We start from the raw sequence: 23202 nt of genomic DNA on the forward strand, positions 1-23202 counted from the left end.
TTTTACAGGAAGGAAATCTCAGACCTTTCCGTCACTGTATTTTAGTTAGAAACTGTTCGCACACTCAAATCGTCAGTTGAATTAACGTTTATTTTGTTATTTTCTGCCGACGCTCACTCGCCATTGTGATCATTGTGATTTACCTTTACTTTTTTTACTCGGAAGTGGGTTTTTTTCTTCTCCCGAATCGTAGCTGCCTTGACAGAGGCGCTTCCCACTCCCAACTTCGACATTCCTGCCCTCTGGTAAAAAGTCTGCAGCAGCCCGTAGATTGTCCACGTTTACAGCCTTGCAGACCTCGCCGCTCCGCTCCACATCCGCAGCCCACCGCTGCGTAAAGAGCGCACACACCGCACTATAGGCTTCCATTTTTCTTTTTAGATTCAAATTTAATTGCTATCAGTGCCGTGGTTCGATTTAAATTAATTTATTTGGTCTTATTGTGTAAAAAAAATGTTTGTCTGCTGTTTTATTCTTCTTCTACTCGATATGTGGTGTTCCGTGGAGGGCAACCCTAGTCGAGGGGTAGGAGATGTTGTCGTGGACAGATACTCCATCCCCAAAGTTTGTACAAGAGAAGTGAAAGACGGAGATTATGTCCGCTATCATTATAACGCCACTTTTGTCGACGGGAAAACGTTTGATTCGATGGTAAGTACATCCGCTTGGTGGCTGTTTCTTTAAACGTCACAGGTCTGTAAAAAGTTTGGATCTGATTGTACCGCAGAGGGCCATTTAATCCGATCACGTCTTTAAACTTTAAAACAGTCAAAATGTGCATGCGTGTGCTGCAGCTTCAGTCCTAAGTGGTCAAGCCTACTCTGGTATCTTAACCCCCCCCCCCCCCCCCCCCCCCTTGCTGCTTAAAGTCTCCTTCCAGTTTAAAATAAATACAGAAATCAAAGCTTGTATTCTTTTCCTGAAATGGAATGTTGGCGCTTCACGGCGTGTATGATGATGGATGCGCAGAGGTTCACTCTAGAGTTTGTTTTTTTTAATTCATTGGTGAAAGTCTCTATTTTCTCCTAAGTTCATTGAAAGTCTGACTGGTGGAGGCGGGTCCTGTGCAGGATTTTTGACATCACAAATATTTTTCAACCTGATCATTCCAGTCCAGCATTGAATTATTGTAATATCTTCATACAAGACAAAGTAGAATTTTGAGGGGTTTTGACATGTGACTGTAGACAACAGAGTATTGTTTTTCTGCTTAAATAAACGCGTGGAGTGGATCTTTTAACCTTCTGGTTTCCTGCACAGTCATCAACGAGGGGACGCCAAAGTGGGTCTGATAGGGGAGGGTCGCCTCATCGCCGGGATTGACAAAGGTCTGCAGGGCATGTGTGTCAATGAGCGCAGGACAATCACCATCCCGCCTCACCTGGCCTATGGAAGCACCGGAGCAGGTAAATCAAACAGGTCGTGCGCTGCTCTCGTAGTAGAAGGCCTGTGTTCCTTCCATCCACGCTGCAGGTTTCTTAGTGACGGATCACCGACTTGGCAGATGAAAGCCTCAGGGTGTCTGTCTCTCTGACTGATTATTGTAGTTACTTTACACCATAGATGCACCACTAGAACCTAAACCTCTAAGATAATGTGAGAACTTTGAGGCAGCTCCTGCTGTGTCACCTGGATGCCACATTTTCATTTGATGACGTTCCCACATAGTTCTCTGTAGGTCATATGAAGATGTTCCCCAGTGTGTCAGCTCCCAAGATGCAGAGCCTGGTGTGACTGAAACCTTGTAATGAGCTGGTTTTTGTTTTCCAGAACGTTTGCTACTGGATCTGAGCTATTGTGGACAGGAAGGGTACTGTTATGGCGTTGAGTGTTCTAAATCGTTTTTACAGGTGATGTGGTTCCTCCAGACACCACCCTGGTGTTTGACATCCATCTGTTGGATCTGTGGAACAAGGCTGATCTGGTCGTCACTAAAACCATAACCACTCCGAAGGACTGCAAACGATCCGTGATGCGCTCGGACTTTGTGCGCTACCATTACAACGGCACCCTCCTCGACGGCACCGTCTTCGACTCCAGGTGAATTCAGGCGGTAAACACGGAGAGGTTTCTCGTCCAAAGAGAAAATGACAGTATGTAGATGATTGAATCACAGCCAGTGATGAGGTTGTTGCTTCCAGATCTGTGTACGAATAACAGTTCTTTTGTGTTTGTACTTTGTCATCCAGGTGTATTTTCTTTGTGAAGTTGTGTGTTTGACTTTGCGCTTGTATGAGCCCTACGTAGCTACATCAAGAAGCAGACCCACGATGCCTTGGTGGGCGAGGGTTGGCAGATACAGGGCCTGGATGAGGGCCTGCTGGGAATGTGTGTGGGAGAAATCAGAAATATAGTCATCCCACCCTTCAAAGCCTACGGAGAGAAAGGATCAGGTAGGGATAATTGCCCCGGAGGATACGAGGAGAGATGATAAAAGCTCCTTAACATGCTGGTTTTCATCAAATCTTCTCTTTCTGGTCCACCAGGAACCATGATCCCCCCCCAGGCGACTCTAGTGTTTGACGTGCTTTTGGAGGACATTCACAACCCCAAAGACAATGTCACGATTGAGTCCCAGGTGGTGCCTGAGTCCTGCACTCGTAAAACTGTCCCTGGGGACTACATCCGCTATCATTACAATGGTACCTTCCTGAATGGAGTTTCCTTTGACTCCAGGTGAGCTCAGGTCATGCTCTAAATGCCTCAACACTCCTATTTTGGGACATTTTTGAGATCATGTGCTTGTCTTTTATTGCTTGCAGCTACCAGAGGAACAGCACGTACAACACCTACATCGGGATGGGTTACGTGATAGCAGGCATGGATCAGGCCCTGCTGGGGATCTGCATGGGGGAGCTGAGGAGGGTCGTTATCCCTCCACACCTGGCGTATGGAGAGGGAGGAGCAGGTGAGATCAGTTTTACCGCAGCATCAGAAACTAAAGAGGCATTACTGCATAGGTCTGGGTCATGTTTCCCGGCGACGACAAACTCATTTGGGGGGTTTTATACAGGTAACGTCATTCCCCCCTCGGCCGTTCTAGTCTTTGACATTCACGTCATCGACTTCCACAACCCCAATGACACGGTCAACATCCACGTCATCCGCAAACCCGAGGTGTGTAATGAGACCACGGACCCAACGACCTCGTCCACTACCACTACAACTGCAGCCTGGTGGACGGCACTCATCTCTTTTCCTCGTGAGTAAGCAGGAAACATTTTTAAGAACAGTAACTTTTTGATCTTTTTTTTTTGTTTTTCTTTGGGTTTTTTTGTTTGTTTGTTTTGTTTTTAAAAACAACCTTGTCCTTAGGCACGACTACGAGAACCATCAGGATGCCGTGCTGGGATCAGATAAAGTGATCGACGGGCTGGACGAGGGTTTACAGGGCATGTGTGTGGGGGAGAGGAGGGTGGTCACCGTACCGCCGCACCTGGGTCACGGAGAGAGAGGAGGTGAGTGTTTGGCCTCTTTGCTTATGACACATAAACTATTTGATGCTAACTTTTCTTTTTTTTTTACAAAATAGAAAGAAAGCTGATATTTAATGAATGGTTGACTGAAATATCATGCAGCTACTTAAAATCCTCTCCTGAATTTAGACTTTACTTTTTTTTTTTTTTATTGAAAAAATAAATGTTCATGTTTGAACTGAAAAAGTATCTATCTCGCTACGTGCCAGCTACCGGCGTACCGGGCAGCGCTGTGTTGGTGTTTGAGATCGAGATGGTGAGCTTCGAGAAGGGGGTACCACCCGGCTACCTGTTTGTGTGGTTGGAGGAGACTCCCTCAGATCTTTATAAAGCAATGGACCTGGACAAGAATGAAGTGGTGCCCAAGGAAGAGGTGCGTCCCAGTGCTGCTACCTCTCATATCATTTCGGACAAGTTTTTGGTTTTCCGTACGCAGAGAGCAGACGGACGGGCAGGGGTGCTGCTGTTTCAAGTTCAGCTAATTTTAAAAAAGCATGGACTTTATAATGTTGGCGGACACCAAGAATAATAAACCAACACTGACAAGTAGCTGTGAGTCAGAGCGTTCACTCTTTGTTCCCATTGATTTGGTTTGATTTGAACCCCAAAACTATGAGGGAACAGTGGCCGTTGACCAATAGAGGGCGCTAGGGTGCCGTCATCCCTGATGGCAAGTGTTTCAATCTTATTTTTTCCAAATAAAAAAGACTAGTACTTTACAATAATTAGTTGTATTAAGTGTGAATGTTTCTTAAAATGCGCAATAGTGTGTATTGTTCAAGATGTACACCTCTGCCGTAAGGGGACGCAGGTGTGAGCCTTTCCAATAGACGTCACTAAAAATCAGTCAGTTCCTATTTTTCAAGTTCAGGTTCAAAGCTTGAGTTTTGAAATGAAATCATTGCAATTTCACAGATCGCTAATGTCCTGTAGTTTGTGCTACATGGCGTTGGAATGGTTACTGAGCCATTATCGCACAGCACCACCCAGAATATTTTTCACCAGCCGCCACTGATGAGAAAATAGGGCGCATGTTGACATCAGAGTAATTTAACAGATATAAATACATGAAAATGTAACTTTTTAACTCATAAAATACACTCAATATTTACATTTTTTATCAACAGAGAATAGAGCTTTAGTACACTTGCATCATCTCAAGTTTCTTATTGCATCTCTGAAATGCAGTGTAATGCATCAGATGAATAAAAAGTTGTGTAACGTGGATCATCCCATGTTGTCCTGGTGGGCTGTTCTCACTTGTCTTACCTCAGTAGTACGTGGTTTTTTTTCTGTTCATCCACCTGAGCGGTTATTGATGCTCGTCTCTGATCTCCTCTAGTTCGGCGAGTTCATCAAGCAGCAGGTGGCAGAAGGAAAAGGCCGAATAAAGCCCGGAGTCACGGTGGAGGAGGTTATCGGCGACATGTTCCAGAACCAGGACCGAAATAACGACGGAGTCATCACGCCGGATGAACTCAAACTGAAGGCAGAGGAGGACAAGGAGCGGGAAGAGGCGAGGCACGAGGAGTTGTGATGAAGACGCTCGTCTTCACCCTCCCTCTCAGGGACAAACCCATCTAAACACAGGAGAGACTTCTCCCGGACAGAGTCACGGTTTAATATTATCTCTTAATTCATTTGGACACTCTGAGATGACCAGAAAGTAGAGCAGAGGAACCTTTTTGTGTAGTTCTGTGTTTTAATTGATTGTTTGATAGTTGTGTTTCAGAACAAAAACAAACAAGCACCTTCATTTGTCCCTGAAAGTCACAGAATTAAAATATTTTTAAGAAAAGTGGCTTCAGTCATTGCTTAACTTCTACCAATACGTTGAAAGATTATTAATGTGATACAGTCACTGAGAAAGACGGTGGTCGTATAACGGAGACCTCCCAAGTGTTGTGCACCTGTATACGTAACAATACGGTAAGAAGACATTTGCTATGGGTACGAACTCGTATCACATCTCCTACTAGAAATGTTTTAACAGCTACATTTGTCATTAGTAGCACGCAGAGGTGCTCGTAAAAAATTTTCACATTTTAACTCAGAAGAGCAACAACACTTCCAAGTAAAGTGCAACAAGTAAAAATATTAGTACTGACGGATAGAAGCAGACCGCTGGCGTCAACCTTGAATAACCCCATTAATAACTAATACAATAGCTTGGAGCCTGATAGCATCAAGTTAGCTGCACCCTCCAGGTATCCACTGACTGTCATGAATAGGCAGGATATACAAAAGGTAGGATATTGTAAAATAAAGTACATTTACAAAATGTGTCATTTTCTCATGCATGTACCCAAACTAAAATTTATTTGACAACCAGCCCATCATATATAAAATTATCATAAAATTCAATGTGAAGTGTTATTTTCTGACGTTTGCGTTCCTTCTATGTTGTCAGATGGAGGGCAGCTGGTGTTTACTTCTGGTATTCAAAGCCAAAAGATGCTACTGAGGTACACGGAGTCCTGGAGAGAGAAACATGAGAATCATTTGTAGGCTTAGAGAGAAAAATCCGTATGTTTTTGAGAGTGCAAGATAGAACTTGTTCCCTTAATTTAATTATTTCGTATTTTTGAAGAAGTGAAGTCTTTTGGATATGAATTAATTTAATTGAGGGAACAGGTTATACCTTGGGGCAAGTTTGAAGGTTCTGGAGGATGATTTGATCGTCAACTTTGTAAACCAAGTGTAGCGTTAAATTCATCTGCATGTGTTCTGTCCCAAAAGTCACTGAGTGTGGGTTCCTGCCTGTTCATCCTACTTATCATCTCTTGACGAGGTAATGAATCTGAGGATGGCATTCGGGATGTCCATCGTCTCGTCCTTCACCAGTACGATGTCGAAGGAGTTGATGTACGACTCTTTCCTCTCTTCCACCTGATGGAAACCACATGCAGATCGCATGACTATGATTGATTCAAGAGATTAACGTGTGTGTGTGTGTGTGTGTGTGTGTGTGCTCACCTGGTCATTGAGGAAGCCGATGGTGAGGATGTTCTGGGGCTCGGAAACACCGTCGGCCATGGTCAGGTCTCCTAAAGAATCTCCCAGCAGCAGCACGTTTGATCGACCCTGTAGCTCTTTGAGGTGAGCTGCATGTGTCAGAGCGCCCTCCCGCTTGTTGAAGGTGTGAATCAGTTGTCCTCGGAAGGCCCGCAGGACCCCCTTTTAAACAAGACAGTGCACGGTTACTAGGTAACCAAGTGGATCCTTAAAATCTACAGAAATGCTACAAACTAAAGGACATTTTACTACAAGAAAGCTGTTCGTGTAACTCACATTGAGGTCAAAATCCATGTAGTTGGAGATGATATGGACATTAGGATGGAAGACGCGGTTTTGTCGGATCAGTTCCTCTAGGACGTCTCCCACACCAGCTGAGAAGATCAGTAGAGGGATCTGGTGCTCAGCCAGACAGTCGAAAAACACTTTGTGGCCGTCCCTGCGGATATGGACGCCATTAGACACGTGTCATTGAGCGGGAGGACGATTTAGACGAATGCTGTCACAATGATTCGCAAACTGTGTAAATAACTCAGAAAATAAAAACAAAATAGACTTTTTGGAAAGACGATAGAAAAATACGACACTTGAAAACTGAAGCCAGACACTTCCTGTGATGTGTTATGCGCACATTTCAACACAAATTTGTGATTTCTATCATCTTTGTTCTTCTTGATGACAACTGATTAGGGAATTTGTGTCATGTAATCATTCACTGAACATGTTTCCTCTGTGCACCCAGGACCTTGGTGTGTGTATGTGTATCTACCTCAGCATGGAGCCAGATTCCTTGACAGCCTGAGCCAGCATATCCTTCCTGATCCCCTGCTGAATCAGCAGCTGGTGTACCTTTGTCCACCTGAAGAGGGCAGCACAAACTCAAAATTTCAACATCCTGAAGAAGTGAGTTTGCTCGATCACTCTTTCATCTGTTTCTTACCACTCCACCATGAGAGGAAGCTTCTCTTCAGTTGTCAGACTAGCATCGATTTCTATGGGATAGTAGGTGTTTAACAGCTCTCTCATCTAAAACGGACAAAAATATCAAGAAATCATGGATGGAAGCAGAAATTTAAGGAGTCTGACAAGAAACAAGAAGGAGTTTGTGTTAAATACTGTCCAATATAATAACTTCTTGTTTTTAACAGATGCTTTTTAATGACTTAATGACGGTACTTCATTTACCGATCTAGCACATTCCTCATCCACCAGCAACCGGTTGTCCAGGATGTCTGGAGAAGAAAAACAAAACAATGCTGGACACAGACTGAGTCACTACTTGGCAACACCGCAGATGCGTGGAGGTTATGTGGACTTGTGTTCTTACTGTGGGTGGTGGGTACCCTCTTGCCATTGTAAGCGAACCTGGTCAGTGTCATGTCAAAGTCAGAGATCACCTGAGGAATTAAGAGCATTTAGAACTGATAACACTCAGCAAACAATCATGGCAGATGAAATCCACTTCATTTTAGTAGAATATATTCACACACTCACATGCAGGCGGCCGACACCTGCTCTCTGCATGGCCTGGATCGTCTCCTTCACCTTGCCTCGCTCCCTCATCAGCACAGAACTCTTGGCCAGCTCTGAAATCTGAATTTAAAAATAATAATAATGATTTGTTAATCACTAGCCTCACGGAAAGGAAAGTGGTGACTGTAAACTTCACGTAAGAATATATGATGTTCTCTTATTGAAGCAAATAAGGGTTAAGAAGTACAATAATGCTTGTGAGATATACACTTTTGGTTCATATTTTTAATTAAACTTTTTTTTTAACAGAAAACATGATGCCTGTTTTCGACTCTGCTTAATCCTACAAATTGTCAGTAACAGCCCCCCCCCCCCCGCCGCTTTCAAGCCTGTGATAATTTAAAAAAAAAAATTTTTTTCAATGCTACAGGAAGTTCCTGAAATGGTGTGTCCCTCTTTCCTCACCTCGGTCCTGCTCAGATGCTGCCAGACCGCCAGGATACTTCGCACTTGAGTGTAAATCCAGGGGATGTGGTATACCTGTATGTAAAGAAAGCACAACCTGCAGGTAAATCGAGCTAAAACCAGCTTCAAACCTTAGCTGGTCTTGCTGGATTAAGTTACCAATTGGCTAGTACACCAGTTTTTGTGTAGGTGGTTGAAGGATGAACAGCCATGTTTGTAGTACTGGTGTTACAGGTCACACGGTTGCAGACCCACAAGGCCAAGCTGGTGCAACAGGAGGTGTCAGAGTCTTAGAGTTCAGGTTATAACGACATGCCACTATTTACATCTTACGCTTAATGTTTACACAGAACAGAATCAAAAAAGAAAGAACCATATAGGAACTAGTAGCAACTATTACTCAAACTGGTCAAACTAGTTGACAACTACCAGCTCATGAAAGCTTTCAGGGCACTTCTTCGTTTTGTACTTCACATTGACAGCTGGTTACTGTCTGATTATTATGATTTTTTTTAAAAATAAAACAAGGAGTAAATTAACAGTAGATAAGCAGCTGGATTTACAAAACACTGAAATCAAGCTAGCATAAATAAATAATAACTTACCATTTTCAAACGGAGCACAGACGTGTGTTTACGGTGTGCCAACCGTCGTTATGGTGCAAACATTGAAAGTATATTTTGTCAAATGAATAACCGTGTTCATTTATAACATGATTAGTTCGATTATTTTGTTGTTTACTACCTACAGCTGATTGGAACTGTCTAAGCTCTATGGGTGTGACGCGTTCAGGATTCCCCCACTTTCCTGTTTGTAAGTGGTTCCGCTGCATATTTGTTCCCACTCAATTGACTACACGCACTCAATGTCCCACTAATATTTTAGTTGTATTATTTTAAGCCCTTATTTATCACACAGACTAAAAGTGGTGTCGTTGTCCAGTTTGGTTTGAGAATTACACACTGTGACTTTTCTGTTACATTTCCTTCCAATGTGCGTTCATGAAAGAAAATAAAGTGATGGGTTTTTCCGCTGCTGTTTTTTTTTTTTTTTTTAAATTCACGTTTGCTTAATTATGAAACTCTGAATATATTTCGGGAAATTTAAAAGAGTTATGTCGCTTTTTAGCAGCCTACATGGCAGTGGTTAAGTATTTTTAAAGAAACTGAAACTCAAAAACGATACATCGCTCATATTTAAGATTCATATTTTCATACATTAATTTTGGGATTTTCCACATCAGATTGGGTTGATAATTTTTTGATTATTTTGTATATTTTCTGGATTATTTTTCAAGTCTGCTATCAATCTGGGAGGAAGAAAGAAAGAAAGACAGAAAGAAAGGAAAATTCTCAGCTCAACACATCTACCTAACATGAAATTCTTTCTTTGATATAGACCTTCATATTCTACTAAAAAAAAATTTTTTTTTATTCATTTATTGGGTTCTTTTGAGGAGCCATTTCATTGGCTGTGACATTGCGTCACATCACGGAGGAATTCAGGAAGTGTTTTGGTTACACAAAGCGGAAGTGCTCTCAGTCTGAATGTATTTTACAAGAAAAGGAAAAAACTGCTGCTAACGAGGAGCAACAGTGCCGTTGCTCATAAGGTGGACACGTATATTTCGTTGTCGGTACGTTGGCCTTTTACTTTTCCTCATAATTGTTCAGGTTAGTTGGTGGTAGCATTGCTAACCAACAGCTTTAGCCTCGTAGCTAACCAAAAGTGCTGTTTTTGTCTTCTTGTACAGTCAAAGTTGAGAAAGAACAACCTGTTAAGCCGGTTTAGTGATCGCAGCTTTTTGGTTCAGGTGTTACTGTTAAATCTCTATTTATGATACAGATATTTAGACTTTGCTTGTCAGAATGTGTCCTTTACTCCAAAAATGATCACAGTTCAAACCTGGCGAAGGTAACGTTTATGCATGAAGTGTATGGCTGTCAGTCCATGTAACGTTAGCCTAAGTGTCTTTGCTACCCTTGTTTAGCGAGGGCCTGATGTCTCAAGTTCAGTTCTACTTTTTGAAACCTACTTATTGGCAAGTGAGGAGAACTTTGGAGAGACGGTCAACTTATCAGTGTGCTTTGGTGCATTAACAAGTAATTATTGCATTCTTTCAAAAATAATTTCACCATATTGCTGTGCTGCAATTGCTTAGCCGCTGACATGCTGTCAAATTAATGGGATGACAACCCGTGGCCCCTTTTCTCCAGCCCTGTGTGCAGACATCAGGAACCTGCGATGTCATGAGGGGGCTTTCACGTCACAGCTTGTAGATTTGACACCGTTTGTGCACAGAATTTAGACCTGGTACAGGACCATCGTTCAAGAAATTTCAACTAACTTTAATCTCAGGTAAACCTTCAAATTTAGTCTGTACTGCAGGTGCAGTAGGCATCGTTCTGATTTAGGTAACGTCTTACGTCATAGTTTTTCTTTCTGTGTTGTGTCAGTTTCAAACAGGACCCACTGTTTGTGTGAACTGCTACTTCTTTAAATTTGATTTCTGTCTTGGTGTCCTTGTCCCAATGAGTTAATTTTTTTCAATTGTGCAGCCAACAGTGAAGTATTAATAACAGATTAACTGGTATTAAAATTAAAAAGTGTGTAATATTTGTGATTTTTGTTTTTCTTATAGCACATAATCAGGTCTTCTTATTTTCTCTTTATTTCCTGTTTTTTCTTTGATCGTATCACTCCCTCTCTGCTGCCCAAGCTGGTTCTTGACATCGCAAGTTTGAATCTTGCCTCACCACCAGTGCCTGAACATTGCCGTCCATCCCCGCTTCACTATCCTGTAGCTGCTTCTTCACCCGTCACAGTTTTCTTCCCCATCAGTGACTGGACGCAGTGGAGGAGCAACCATGCCTAATGAGGCCGCAACGACAAACAAAATCTGCCAGTTCAAACTGGTCCTGCTGGGGGAGTCTGCGGTGGGAAAGTCCAGCTTGGTGCTTCGCTTTGTCAAAGGCCAATTCCATGAATTCCAAGAAAGTACAATTGGAGGTAAGGTACAGAACTCTTGAGGTCAAATCTGCTTTGCATAGATGCTGTGTTTTCTCCTGTAGGTGTCAGTAAAGGTTGGTTTGTCCGTGAAAACTGTCAGTCTGACGATTAAGCACTGATGTGGATTTCTCTTTCTCAGCTGCCTTCCTGACCCAGTCCATCTGTCTGGACGAAACCACCGTGAAGTTTGAGATCTGGGACACAGCAGGTCAAGAGCGCTACCACAGCCTGGCTCCGATGTACTACAGAGGAGCTCAGGCCGCCATAGTGGTTTATGATATCACCAACGCAGTGAGTTTTTCCCTGCTTGGTAACATTTTGATGAATTATTAATGTTCAAGGTCAGGCTGGTTGATGTGGAGGGAAGAAAAAAACAATCACAGTGTTCTTTTTTGGATTTCGATATACATCACAATATTTGCTATGTTCTGGGAAATCTTGTCAGATAAGGAAAATTGTTGTTTATGTTTATCAAATCAGGCCTGCGTGGGTGATGAGAAGTATAACTCTCATTGTCATCCAACTTTTTCAAGCATTTCATTTCGTGAGATGTCTTTTTCACTTTTTTTTATTTCTTTCAGCACTGATTTATGCGGCCAAATTGTGTATCTGGCTTCTGGATACTGTAGAAAATTCACAATAGAATGTCACGTTAATACTATTTGAGAACTACAAATACATTATTGCCCAGTAGTGTACAGTTGCGTTGCAGACATGTTGCGTAAATGTCATTTTAGTGTATGTAGTCTTAATTTTTTGTCATTTTGTCTCTGAGATTCAGTGTTACTAGAAACCTGTGTTGATATTAAAAGGCAATCAGGACTGTGAGGCTGATCAGACTTGATGTGAAGACACTCGCACAACACATGAAGCTGACCCAGCAAGTTAAGGTGGCCATTTTCATCCAACTCTTTCTTTTTTTTTTTTCCTTAGGACACTTTTACACGAGCAAAAACCTGGGTGAAGGAGTTGCAGAGGCAAGCCAATCCCAACATAGTTATCGCTTTGGCTGGCAACAAGGCGGACATCGCGACCAACCGAGCGGTGGAGCACCAGGTATGAAGTCAAATTAGTATGAAACTGTACAGAACTTGAACTCTTGGGTTAATTCTTAACATCATCATCAACATCTATACAATGCACCCAGGAGGCGCAAGTATACGCAGATGAGAACAATCTACTCTTCATGGAGACCTCAGCCAAAACCGCCATGAATGTCCATGAGATTTTCATGGCTATTGGTGAGTGTGATGTCATTCCCGAAGAAGCTCCAGATGTTTCTGACCCTTAATGGAATAGGTTACTGGAATAAAAATCAATATTATATACTTGCAGGCTCTAAAGAGGCCAACAGTTGCTTTTTGGATCCTTTTTAACAGTCACAACAACCTGTGACTTTAGTTCTTACTTCTGTGAGAATCTTCTATGCTATATTTAGCTCTGTCACTCTTCAACATTGACAACCGGGTGTCTGTGTCTTTAGCAAAGAAGCTACCGAAGAACGATCCTCAGGGTGCAGCCGGACAAGGACGGCAGACCAGGACCGGTGTGGATCTCCAAAACCCCCCCCAGCAGAGGGGCAGCAGCCAGTGCTGTGCCGGCAAGATATAGAGCAAGTATAGAAGCAAAATGAACCCAGTGAATGAGCCTTGAACTTTGTTTTAAGGACAGGACGTAGCTAAAGGGGCAGGGAAGGGCAGAGCCACTCGCCCATCCTTCGCTTAAACTGAGATTAAAGATGAGATTATATGGATCCTCCTGGATTAAAGGAATATTTTTTAAACAAATCATAAGCTACAGGGAATTACCAAGGACCCTCTCCCTCCTCTCCTCTTCTGACTTCGCCCAATGTATCTGTCTACCTCCCTGCTCATCTTCGACATCTTTGTCAGTTGATTTAATTCTGTTTTAAATGATTCGTTTTGAAGGGTGAATCTGAGAATTTCCCCATTTCCCTCTTTGTCGGTGTGTATGTGTGTGTGTATATAGCATATATAGTATATATACATACATATATATGTGTGTGTGTATAGCATATATAGTATATATACATACATATATATGTGTGTATGTGTGTGTATATAGCATATATAGTATATATACATACATATGTGTGTGTGTATGTATAGCATATATAGTATATATACATACATATATATGTGTGTGTGTATATATATGTGTGTGTATGTGTATATAGCATATACAGTGTACATACATATATATATGTGTGTGTCTGTGTATAGAATATACAGTATATATACATATATATATATATGTGTGTGTGTGTGTGTTTGTATACACGTATGTATGTATGTATACGCATGTGTACACACACACGGTATCGATTCTCATACTGTAGCTATACATTGTATATACTTATCATCTGTGTGAAAGATACAGATGTCCTAACGGTGAGAGAGAGAGAGTAAGAGTGAGACAGAGAATGAGAGTGGAAGAGAGTATTGAGAACAAAATGATCAATTTTTTGTTTTGTTTTGTTTTGCTGATATTCTAATCAGAAATATGTACAAATATTCCCATTGCTCAGAATTCCTGGGATTTCTCAGGAGGCCTTGAGTGGTCAAATCAGTACGGTAACCTAGTAATTAACACCGTCACCAACTCTCTTCCAGCGTCGCTCTCTTCTCTCGTGATCGGTAAAATTTGTGTAGAAGTAGACTCAAAACAACGCACCAAACGTCCCCTTTTCGTGAGCGTGAACGGTCTGTGAGCTCCGTGAACCCCTTGGAAAAGGTCTCAAGCTTTTTCTTATGAAAGCAGGTCATTGTTCATCAGGCTACACAACTCGAGCGGGTGTAGGAACTGTGCAACAAACGCAGTTGTTCGCACTGATGCCTGTAACACCACAGTCATTGCCTTTTTTTTTAAAAAAAAAAAAAGAGAGAGAGAGAAATGTGAAACTAACATGTAAATCTGAAATGTAATTAAAAACAGTGTAAGATTACGTGTTTTCTGAGCTTGTTGTTGCCTGTCCACCGTGTGTGATGCAGTATTATTGAATTACACTTTTAATTAATGATTAATCGTACAGCGACAGCCTCTTGGTTTCATTCAATGGATGTTTGAGGTGTTATTGGTTCTTGGGCTAAACAAACTGGTCCAAATGTTTCATGACAATAACACTAAGGCTGCTCAAAGTTTCATAAAGATTAGAAGACATTTAATTTGAGAATTGATGTTAACCTGAAAGGACTCTGTGGGATATTTAATAGGCCGTGGATGTACATCAAATATTAGAGCAGGATGAAGTAGGGATATTGATACTTTATTGATGCCTTGCAGGAAATTACTTTATAGTTCAGGCTATCAACCATCCAGCTACAATGATACGAGGCAATAAAGGTTGCTAATAAAATAACTATAAACATTTCCCAAAAAATACCCGGTGCTCGAGAGTTATTGCATGTTAAATAAGCATTTTTTTTTAAAGGATCAAACTATTGCAAATTTAACAGTTTGATAGCAGCTGGAATAAAGGGCCTCAGTAAATGTTTTAACCACTAGATGGCGCCATCTCACTCAAATCCAGATGTTTCTGATGGGTCCTGGAGAACACGCTTGTGGTCGCCACTGAACTGAGTAACACAAGCAGCACACACATTTGACTGATCTTGATATGAGTGTGTGTGTCTGTGTGTGTGTGTAAATGTGGACAGAATCAATAGCCATTTGTGAAGAAAGAGCAGTTTCAGCAGAATGACCCGGCGGGATTCATTTGATGACTGAATGTTCATCATTCAATCATGACTGGATGATTTCATGTCTTTCGAGGTTGTTTTAGATGCTGTATTGTGTTATGGTGAGTTATTTTGCCTGGGAACACCGGCTGTACGCCGACTAATGTTTAACTGGCGTCTAGGACTCTGTAGCCGTGCTAACAACTCTGAGACCAGAGGTGGCACACATTTAGCATTAGCGAAGCAGCAATGCGAGGGGACTATAGATGATGTTGAGAAGATTCACAGGTGAAGTCAGTGACCTGGTGGTGGAAGAGGAGGGGTCAGAGGAGCTGACGAGCACCTTGCATGCCTGTACTGCATTTACAAGATGTTGCGAGAAGCTAAAAAAATGTCAACCTCATGGTGGTGCTAGAAGATCAGCAAGGGTCACACAGATGCAACAACTAGGAGTCAATAGCTGGGTTTCATGCAAATATCAATTCTGGCTAGTTCATAGATTCAGAAGATAATGTAGGAATGTGCTTTTGTGCGTCACTCTCAGGTAAAGCAGAGGCCGAAAGCTTTTCTGAGCTACCAGCAAAATTGGCATAAAATGTCGTCTGGGTGGACGGACTCACTACAGTGGTTGTGATGCATCAGACGATACGTGACGCCACAAAGACAGAAAACACCTCTGCCAAAAGCAGGCAGCCGCCCCGCTCACAGTAAATGATTTCTCATTTATGGAGCTGTCAATCAAGATGTCGAAAAAGAAACTAATTTCATGCTTTGCTTGTGTGAATCATGACGTTGTGAGATTGGAAGAAGAAAAATGCGCCCAGAACATAAATACAGCCTCACTTTTTTTTTTTTGCCAGTTTATATTTCATTGTTTCTGTCCAATTTGTAAAACAAATGAATAATAATACGGTAATATGGTCAAACGCTAGCTTGAGAAAGGAATGGTTGTCAAAACAACAGCAAGGCTTTTCGGATTAGTTTTTGTACAGTTGTGTTTGAGACACCACTGGTCTGATTGTCCTGGGCTCAAAAGACAGAAATGTTTGAACACATTTGTGGACTGAAGGAAATGTTGTTGAATACCAAGGATGCAGGGACGCCGTACATACTGTGCTGCAGTATGAGATTTATGCAGATATGACAATCCTATGTGCTGATGTTCGATTTTTGTCTCTTATCTAAAATGAAAATCGTGCCACCAAAAGCCAAGCCACTTTAGAAGTATGACAACTGCACAAGACCAGTGATATCACACAATAGTATGAATTGATGTACTAAAAATATACATTCACTCTACTTTCTATTCATTAAGAGCAGCAGATTTCCAAATTTCTAAGTCCGTCCGCAGAATTATGCTAAAACTTCCAAAGCCTATGTGCATGGATCCTGGTGGAGGGACTAAAAAGTATCATTACAGCAGATACAGGACGATTTTAAAATTGTGAGATATGTTTTTTTCGGACATGATGAATTTCTCAGGAGAAATTATATGGAGATCTCACTACCTTCTAACTCAATGTAAGGATTTCGGGTTATACATTGAAAATGCTTCCCTATTGTGTCACAGTTTGTTCTATTTCCTGCCTTTATGTTTTCTTTAGAATCCCTCGGTCCAATCAGATAATTAGATCTTCCAGTCCAGCCTTTTCTGCTTTGTGCAGCTGGATCATTTGTGTCCGTAGTTGAATTGTTTGGGTTTTCTTTCTAGATCCTCAATGACTTTTTCAATTTGAACTCTGGCTTGGATTTTGACAGCATGTGGCTGAAATTGTTTCCGCTTTGCATCACAACTAATACCTCTCTCACAGCTGAGAAACTTAGGATGCACTAAGGTGTACTCACGTTTTAAATTGTGCTGAAGCGGAAATCTATGGAAGCCCATTTACACCAAGTGAAAAAAAGAGAATAAAAATCAACCTTGATGTGAAAAAAATCATATTTTTGATTTATTGTCACTTAATCTTTAATTTTGACAATTTTTAGCTCTTAATTGACTTATTTATCTTCTGATAAATGCAAGTGAATCAGATCCCCAAAAAAAACCCTACAAAATAATTGATTATATGTAGGTCTCATAAAAAAACAAAACAGGGAAGGATGTACTTTTCAGTTTTAACTTTTGAAATTTAAAGACTTCTTACCCTTGATTATCACTGAATTAGTATTTAAACAATTTGTCATGTGTCACCGAGACCAAGAAACCATTGGTGTCTTCTGAGAAAAATCTGATCCTGCTGCAGCTGCTCCAGTAAAGTTGTCACCCTCTCTAGGTCAAATTCAAGTTGGCTGTTTTACCCGGATACAGCTGAGAATCACAGCTGGGAACTTTTCTTGTTTTTTCCAGGTTATGAAACTTTCACAGGGGCGCTACTGTTGTCCTCTCAGCATCGGCCTATTAAATGAACCATTTGCATCAGTCACCTGCCATTTCAATCAGACTTTGAAGTAAAAAAAAAAAAAAACACACACACAATGAGAACATGTTCAAAGGGCTGTTGCCATAGTGACCAGGTTAATTGGTCTGAGGAGCATTCGGGCCCATGACGATGTGTAGACCAGAAGAATAAAAGACCCGTTAATGAAAGCACTCAAGATGATGATGAAGCTGAGTGCTCGTATTAACTTTGATGCTGGGAACATGTTGATTGTGCTGCATGGAAATGGAGCAACCAAATGTACTCCGATGTAAACCGTAACAACTGCAGGGTGATTCAACTATTTTGGGAGTTTGAGCCCGCCTGTGCATGTGTGTCCGGATCATAAGTGTTGTGTAGCCTCCCAGCCCAAGTAACCACCCGTTCCAAGTCTTTATAAGCACAGTCTGAATTCCCAGATGTATTCTTGTTGCATGTAACATTGTACCAAAGTATATTCCTGGACCTAGCTGCAGACAAGACGACGGACCCATACACAGTCAGTCATGTGACCTCTGTGGTGGAGGTTGGTCTTTTTGTATTTCGTTATTTTGTAGACACCCTTAGCCCTAACCCCTAACCCCCGAAGGTCACATGACTTTGTCTCAGTTGCAGAGGCAGAGGTTAAGATGTCTGCCCCCACATTCTGCAGATTGGTACCCACATGTCTATTTCTCTCCTGTTCGTCTTCAATCCCTCTAGTTTACTTGTTATAATAAGTCTTACAGTGCATTAAAACTAACATCTAACTATTCCTATAAAGAAGGATACTACCACGCAATATGAAGCGTATTAATTGCATTGTAAACGCTACATAAACCATTAATTAACAGTTGTAAATGACTAATAACCTAATTTCGTTTGCATCCATGCAGGGGTCACTATTTGGCAAGTTGAAGGTAGGATAAACGTCTGCATTTCTATGTGGTTAGGCTAAATATGCTATCAGAGCTTGCTACCTACATGGATACAACTGCTTTGTATGGCATACTTTCATCTTGCGCAATAGTGACCCCAGCATTGATGTATGGGAAACATGATCTTAACTCATTTACAACTGTTAATTACACCTTTATGATTTTTTTTTTTACCAGACGGCTAATAACACATTTATAAACCATTTATTAATCATTTACAAAGTACTTGGCTTTGTATAAGTTAATAACAGGTTTTTCACACTCAAAAGGCATCACAAGTATTAATGAAAAGAGACTATGTTGTGTGATATATTGTATTCATTTATTTATTAGGAATATACAGCACAGCGCAGAACGCCGTTAATGACATCGTCAGCTCTGCAGCGATTCAAAGATAAAATAAGTGTTCTGCATCCTTCTGTCCTCCCAAATCTGAACTAAGTCTACTATGTATATGTGTATTTAAAAAAGGCTTATACACTGTGAGTAACTCATTGGCGGGTTTCTGGGTGCTGTTGTGGTAGAGAAAGAGTTTGTAATACGTTAATATCGAGAATTTATTGATTAAGGAGTTCAAACTTGTGTATTACCCCTCAAGTTCCGCTTGTTTTGACATCATATAGCATTAACAACAACATTTAGCTCCTCTAGTATGTCGTTATTTTGTCCGGTGAAAGTAGATCCTCACACAATCTGATTAAAACACCTTCTGGCATTTTTACTACCACCCAACAATGCTAATAGATATTTCAACCAGGCCTATTAAAAACCTACCACCAGGTGGGTGGGGGTCAAAGGGAAATGTTGTATCACTCTGCCATGTCAAATCCTCTTCACCTTTCGGTCCAAGTTTGTGTGCGCTGGGTTGGGGTTATCACCTGCCATCACTCTCCAATCCCACCCCCCTTTAGACCCCTCATTAACATTGTTGGATTATGTTCAAAAGCAAATGCCCGCAGATGAATTCGAAGAGTACAGTGACAGGAGCACATGCTCCAGCCGACCTGCGTTTGGGTCAGCTGTCAGACGCACGGTGATGGATGTATGGTGGAAACATACTTGGAGTTTGAGCTATGTCCTTCTCATTGAAGTCCTTTGGCACTGCGCTTGACCCCGCAGCAAGGCAGCCACCCTAAAAATAAAGGTGTACATACAAGCAGAGACAGGGGTGTAAGATATCACAGCTCATCAAAAGCCCTTGATGTCTCTGCTCGTGTGCGGATGCAGAACAATACATATACAGACCAAGTAGGCCGACTTCAGCACATCACCAAAGAAGACAAATGGGATGAACACGCTTGAATGAAACGAGAAAATATTGCGCTCACACTGTGAAATGAGGAGAAGTCTTAATCTTGGCAACAAGACTGCTTCGAATAGCACAATCATTAAAAAAAAAAAGAGAAGAGCTTCAACAATCCTTTCTAAATTAACAACAGTAGAAGATCTACTGAAATTACAGGAAGTTTATGACAAGTCGGTGTATTTACAATAAACCCTCATTACCTCAGTAATGAGAAAGTACAATTAAACCGATTTGAGCTTATTGGTTCACGTGAATGAGAAACTCTCGCAAAGAGTCACTGTTATTGCGATATAACATTCACAAATGTTAGACATCATGTTCTTTATTTTTTCTGTCTTTCTTGTGTGTGTGTGTGTGTGTGTGTGTTTGGGGGGGGGTACTGTACTGACGTTCATGGTTGAAGGCTGTCCTCATAAATACTGTCTTGATAAGCATATTTGAAATGTACTTATACCTAAAGTAAGTATCAAAATACGTGAAAATAGAATCAATAAAAAAGAATAAATGAAAATTGAGTTGTACACCCACACACACAACCCCCAAACATTATCAATATTTTCAATTAAATAATTACCTGAAATAGTCATAAAAATAGGCCCAGCTGTTTGAACCAGAGGTGCTTAAACATTTTCCCTTAAAAAGCTAAAACTGATCTTTTTTTTTTTCTTCCTTTTTTTACACAAGAGGTCAATTTTCACATGTTGGTAACTGAAAATAACAAATATTTAGAGATTTGACATATTTAAAGGTCAATATTGTTAGGTCTGCTTTATAATCCTATTTTTTTTTGTTTAATTTATTTTTTTTCAACACCTAACAGACCAAATAAAACCTTATGGTGGTCAATTTTGGCGCGTGAACACCACTTTGGGTTTCTTTGGGTGTAAATAGGAAATGAAACATATGAGGCCACTGGTTTTTCAAGTACACAACAACATGGACGGACATTTTGTTGGCTGAGCTAGCTTTTATTTTACGACGGGAGTTGACGCCTCAGATCTCTAATACGCTGCCCCCTGTTGTCTGGAGTTAGAGTTTGACCTTTGGCCCAAACTTTAATCACACTTATTCAAGGAAAGATCCATCCATCCATTGTCTTCTGCTTATTCCTGTTAAGGGTCGCGAGGGGGCTGGAGCCTATCCCAGCAGCTACAGACAAGAGGCAGGGGTTCACCCTCGATAGGTTGCCAGTTCATCGCAGGGCCAAAATATGTAGACAGACAACCATTCACACTCACAGTCAATTTAGAGTATCAATCAGCCTCGTCCCCTCTTGATGTCTTTGGACGGTGGGAAGAAGCCGGAGTACCAGAGAGAACCCACACAGGAACAGGGAGAATATGCAGACTCACACAGAAAGATCCCGTGCTGGAGCCGGGACTCGATCCAGGAATCCTTTTGCTGTGAGGCAACAGTGCTGACCACTGCACCAGCGTGCCGCCTCCTCGAGGAATTATATTGAAGTCAAAGAATAAATAGCATAAATTCTGTAGCCTGGCAGAAAGGTGTCATATGACAACAGTAGTTAAAGCAGGAGCCAAGATTGTGGGGGCGGGTAGTAGAATCTCAATGTCCAGGATCACTATTATGTTGTTTGATTGACTAGATTTAGCCAAGCGAGGCTAACGTTGCTGTTTTACAGAACTTCAGCATACATTAAATACTTTGGCCTGCCTCATTTAATAGTTTCGGACTCTTTAAAATCCGGAATTACAGTTAAATCCTTCCAGACACTACACACTACGACGCCTCTTAGACAGGACTTACAGGTGGATTAAATATACATCACGTATTCATTTTTGTTTCGTCGATTTTAATAAAAAAAAAAAAGTTACGTTAAATTGAGATTTTATAGCTGAGTTTGCTCATTTAAAGTCTGCATGTTTCTCTAAATATTCACATCGTTGCTTTGACTCGCAGTCAGGCGAATATTTTGAGTTTAAAAGTTAATAAAGATTCAGGTTTGTTTGTTTTTTTTTTTTGCAGGTTTGAGTTTTCGACCGTGAGCCCCTCTCTCTCTCCCTCTCTCTCTCTCACTCTCTCTCACGCGCAATGATTAAGTCTGTGTCCCGCGGGCGGCGGCGGCGGTTGGGTCGCGCGCGCTTCAGCCGCGTGGTTATCTGCTTTTTTTTTTTTTTTTTTTTCCCTTCTTCTCGCTCGCGGGGCTGGAAAAGCCTGCAGTTGAGCGCGCGCTGTAATCAGTGACAGCTGTAAATGGATGGCAACAACAACAACGGGGGAGCCGAGAAGCCGCCTCACACAGGTAGGAAACGTCTTTATAACATGCTGTTTCTTTGTTTGGACGCTAAAGCCTGTCGTCTAAATGCGCCCTTATCATTGTTTAATAGAAAATTATTTCGGCTGAAACTGTCAGGAACCAACAAAAAAAAAAAATTTTTCATACATTAACCAGAAATCAAGAAAATAACGTTGTGTTTTCGCCGCTAATCTCACCAGGAAGACTTGATTTACTCTCGTTTTTCAACACTTGCCATACATCATGCTGTACTTTTTTCTTTTGAAATAGAAAGCTGCTTTTCTGTCCTGATGAATTAAATAGTTTGAAGTTTGACTGAAAGTGGTAGACATGGTGCCTTGAGCTGTTGACTTTTTTGTGCCTGCACATATTTTATGACATCTGTGCCCCTGTTTAATGGAGATTTGTAGGCTAATATGCATCAGGCTTCATGATGGAAGTGATTATTTACCCCACCTCCCTCCCCCGAGTTCAGGAACCGTAGGTTTATATTCCAGATGCTCGCATTCAAACACATGGATTAAAGGGAGAATAGAGATGGGTAAAAGAAAAAAAATTGGAGCATTAAACTGTGCTGAAAACTATAAGATGTGGGTGCCTCCTTTTCAAATCACTCTCTTACCAAGATGTCTGTTGTCGAGATCATCTTGGTTTCATTAAGATCCAGTCAGATATGTTTAATCCTGAAAGTCTTTGCCCTTCCAAGAAGGACAAACGTAAACTGTCACTCATGCGGTCCTCTGCAGATGATTAGTTGTTTTTTTTATTTATTATCTTGTAGTTTGTTGATTATTGTCTTCAGGCTAAATCTAGCAATTGTTTTTATATATATATATATATGTGTGTGTGTAAATATATAAAATTTCCTAAAATGGTTTTTAAAAAATACCATTGCAAATTTAATCACAAATTGACATTGAAATTTCTTTTTTTATTCCAGATTAGCTGCCCAATCCCATCGATAAACTGTTTATTATCATAGAAGACTTGGAAAACTAGATGATAGTCACGTTAATGAAGCTGGAATGAGCAAATAATGACATTGAATATCAAAATATTTTCCAAATTATCAAAAGGACTGTAGCACCATTTTTCTTTACAGTATAAGAGCTCAGGATCAGTGTGTTCCGGTGAAATGCGACTTTTCTTGTCGCATATCGAAACGTTTT

At 41.1% G+C, this 23202-nt stretch overlaps 4 protein-coding genes across 8 annotated transcripts in view; 3 read left to right on the plus strand and 1 right to left on the minus strand.

The window, feature by feature from the left end:
* Nucleotides 1-183: 183 nt before the first annotated feature.
* fkbp10b (FKBP prolyl isomerase 10b) lies at nucleotides 184-5436 on the plus strand. Its single transcript, XM_086195630.1, is given in 11 exon segments — nucleotides 184-648; nucleotides 1259-1406; nucleotides 1851-2040; nucleotides 2248-2393; nucleotides 2487-2676; nucleotides 2763-2908; nucleotides 3014-3136; nucleotides 3139-3202; nucleotides 3316-3458; nucleotides 3686-3849; nucleotides 4819-5436. Coding segments are annotated over 11 exon segments (1704 nt in total). The 5' UTR covers nucleotides 184-453; the 3' UTR covers nucleotides 5014-5436.
* Nucleotides 5179-9070, minus strand: LOC147239697 (7-methylguanosine phosphate-specific 5'-nucleotidase-like; the record flags this gene model as incomplete). Its single annotated transcript, XM_086196371.1, has 11 exons — nucleotides 5179-5953; nucleotides 6250-6365; nucleotides 6453-6653; nucleotides 6768-6930; nucleotides 7261-7350; nucleotides 7432-7517; nucleotides 7677-7723; nucleotides 7819-7888; nucleotides 7986-8084; nucleotides 8430-8504; nucleotides 9035-9070. Coding segments are annotated over 11 exons (1032 nt in total), but the record flags the coding sequence as incomplete, so codon positions are not given.
* An 847-nt stretch (nucleotides 9071-9917) lies between these two features.
* LOC147239698 (ras-related protein Rab-5C-like) lies at nucleotides 9918-14403 on the plus strand. Of its 5 annotated transcripts, XM_086195479.1 has the most exons (8): nucleotides 9987-10065; nucleotides 10420-10531; nucleotides 10646-10787; nucleotides 11149-11438; nucleotides 11578-11729; nucleotides 12372-12494; nucleotides 12586-12679; nucleotides 12922-14403. In XM_086195479.1, exons 4-8 carry the CDS (start codon nucleotides 11297-11299, stop codon nucleotides 13047-13049), a joined length of 639 nt encoding a protein of 212 aa, XP_086051605.1. In that variant the 5' UTR covers nucleotides 9987-10065; nucleotides 10420-10531; nucleotides 10646-10787; nucleotides 11149-11296; the 3' UTR covers nucleotides 13050-14403. The 5 variants fall into 5 exon arrangements, with proteins under 5 accessions (XP_086051604.1, XP_086051606.1, XP_086051608.1 ...); XM_086195478.1 differs by lacking the exon at nucleotides 10420-10531 and having other exon boundaries at nucleotides 9918-10065; XM_086195480.1 differs by lacking the exon at nucleotides 10420-10531 and having other exon boundaries at nucleotides 9918-10065; nucleotides 11271-11438.
* Nucleotides 14404-21667: 7264 nt separating this feature from the next.
* The window catches only part of LOC147239699 (zinc finger protein 385C-like), a 56439-nt gene continuing 54904 nt past the window's right edge, over nucleotides 21668-23202 (plus strand). The window contains exon 1 of the mRNA XM_086195784.1: nucleotides 21668-22039. Within this exon, the coding sequence (XP_086051910.1) occupies nucleotides 21991-22039 (49 nt within the window). The 5' untranslated portion in view covers nucleotides 21668-21990. The remainder of the gene's footprint in view (nucleotides 22040-23202) is intronic.

The sequence above is a fragment of the Aulostomus chinensis genome, chromosome 23 (assembly GCF_037954235.1).
Source record: "Aulostomus chinensis isolate RoL2024-O1b breed Wild chromosome 23, RoL_Achi_v1.0, whole genome shotgun sequence".
Lineage (NCBI taxonomy): Eukaryota > Metazoa > Chordata > Actinopteri > Syngnathiformes > Aulostomidae > Aulostomus > Aulostomus chinensis.